The sequence below is a fragment of the Psammomys obesus genome, unplaced genomic scaffold, assembly GCF_907164565.1.
Source record: "Psammomys obesus unplaced genomic scaffold, mPsaObe1.curated_primary_1811, whole genome shotgun sequence".
NCBI lineage: Eukaryota > Metazoa > Chordata > Mammalia > Rodentia > Muridae > Psammomys > Psammomys obesus.
Genome location: NW_026596345.1, coordinates 212,527 through 214,416, shown reverse-complemented (window position 1 = coordinate 214,416; position 1,890 = coordinate 212,527). Strand labels below are relative to the sequence as shown.

The 1,890-nt window shown below is 44.1% G+C and overlaps 1 protein-coding gene across 1 annotated transcript in view; it reads left to right on the top strand.

Moving 5' to 3' along the window:
• Positions 1–1,679, top strand: part of Epdr1 (ependymin related 1) — a 28,305-nt gene extending 26,626 nt beyond the window's left edge. Inside the window, exon 3 of the mRNA XM_055597229.1 lies at positions 98–1,679. Coding sequence (XP_055453204.1) covers positions 98–294 — 197 coding nt within the window. The 3' untranslated portion in view covers positions 295–1,679. The remainder of the gene's footprint in view (positions 1–97) is intronic.
• The last annotated feature ends 211 nt before the right edge of the window (positions 1,680–1,890 follow it).

Genomic DNA, 1,890 nt, shown 5'->3' with positions numbered 1-1,890 from the left:
ACACACACACACACACACACACACACACACACACACACACACACACAGGAATTTTGCCTGTCTTCTCTCTGAAAAGGTCAACTTTCTTCCTCTTCAGATGAAACCTGGATCGGCGTTTATACAGCCAAGGATTGTTATCCAGTCCAGGAGACCTTCATCAGAAATTACACCGTGGTCCTGTCCACACGGTTTTTTGATGTGCAGCTAGGTATTAAGGACCCCTCTGTGTTCACCCCACCAAGCACGTGCCAGAGAGCGCAGCCAGAGAAGATGAGTGAGGACTGCTCCTTGTGAACTTGCAGGGGCAGAAGCGACAACCTCAGCTCTTGGAAATGGATTAGAGATGGTTTGGATGCAATTCTTCACTGGAAATAAAAATAATTTTAAGAAGATTAACCCTGATGTGGACTTCCTTGTACACCTGACCTTGGCTGCTCACTCTATTTTCAGATGGAACTTGAGTGGAGGAATCGTGGCGGTCTCCACTGGCTAGCAGGGACACTTTGCACATGGCTAATGCCCGCTTGAGGCTGTCCTTTCTGTGTGCAGATGTGCAGTCAGTCTAGCAGGGTAGGAAGGGGTGGGGTGGGGCCAGCACAAAGAGTTTGCCTCTGCAGGGATTAATGCTTTATTATTGTGAATCGAAGGGGAAAATAAAATGTAGGATGACTTTGTTCAGTCCTCTCCTTTCAGAGAAAGTCCCCTGTTTGTCTACACCGGAGTAGCTACAGTTCCCACTGATCCCATCCCTGTCTCTGGCTGCTATGAAATGACCCTTTAAGATTCCTTCTAGACTTGAATTTTGTGGCACTGCCCAATGGATGTAGCTAGTCTGCAACGAAGCAGAAGTTTATAATACAAAGTAATGATTTCTCTGAAAGGAAAGGCAAGTTTTGAATGGGAGGCTTGGACAGTCTTAGTATTTACATGAGAGAGATGGAGTGAGAGCCGTGTGTGTGTGCTGCTTTCTGTGTAAGAGTACTGATTGCTGTGATGAGCCTTCATGGATTTCCTAGCAGGCAGCCAGGTTTCTAAAACAGCACTGAACTGGAAGGCCCTCAAGTCAGGGTCAAGACTGCTCTTCTACCTTAACTCCTTTAAGTATTAAATGCACTAGGCTAATAGCCATTGCCTTGTCTTGCCTGGAACTCTATTGCACTACAACTGTGTCTATATAACTTCTGCTCATGCTTCCAAGGTCAGCTCACATGTGACCTCTGTGAGCTGCTCCCAAGCCTAAATTCATTGCACCTTGCAGCTTGGCATGCCTTGCTCACAATACTCATTACGCTCTGTGAGGATTCCCTGGAAACTGCCCTTCACGATCCTAAGAGCCCCTTGAGTACGGGTACCGTGTTCTGTTTACTTTAATATCTGCAGCACCAAGCAAGTGCCCGGCACGTAGTCAGTGCCTTAACCTTTATAGAGAGGAGCTCACCAGCTCTGCTAGTGTTTGATTTCTTCATCTTTTAAACAGGGTTGGTTTTGGGGGTTGCTAAGGAGACTTCCAGTAATACAACCTACTATTCTAGATTCTTTTATCTCTGTGTTTTCATTTGGCCGTGTATCATCTTTTGTTATCAAGAGAAATGTGTGATGCTTGCTGTATGCTAAAAAAAAAATTCTATATTGTCATTTATCTATACAATTAAACAGTTTCAATGACAGTTCACAAATCATTCTTTGATGTGTCTGTTTTCATAATAAATATGGATGAACTGAATTATAAGGAAGAGAAAACCCTTCTGTAATAAGTAAATGAAGCGCTTCCCATAATAAAAATCAGATTGGCTACCTTCTCTTCAGAGCCTACGGAGTCACATCTTCTGTAAAGTCTGGTTTTCAGTTGCCTGGGTCTGAAGGAAGCTTCAAAGACTGTTTTGCTCAGTT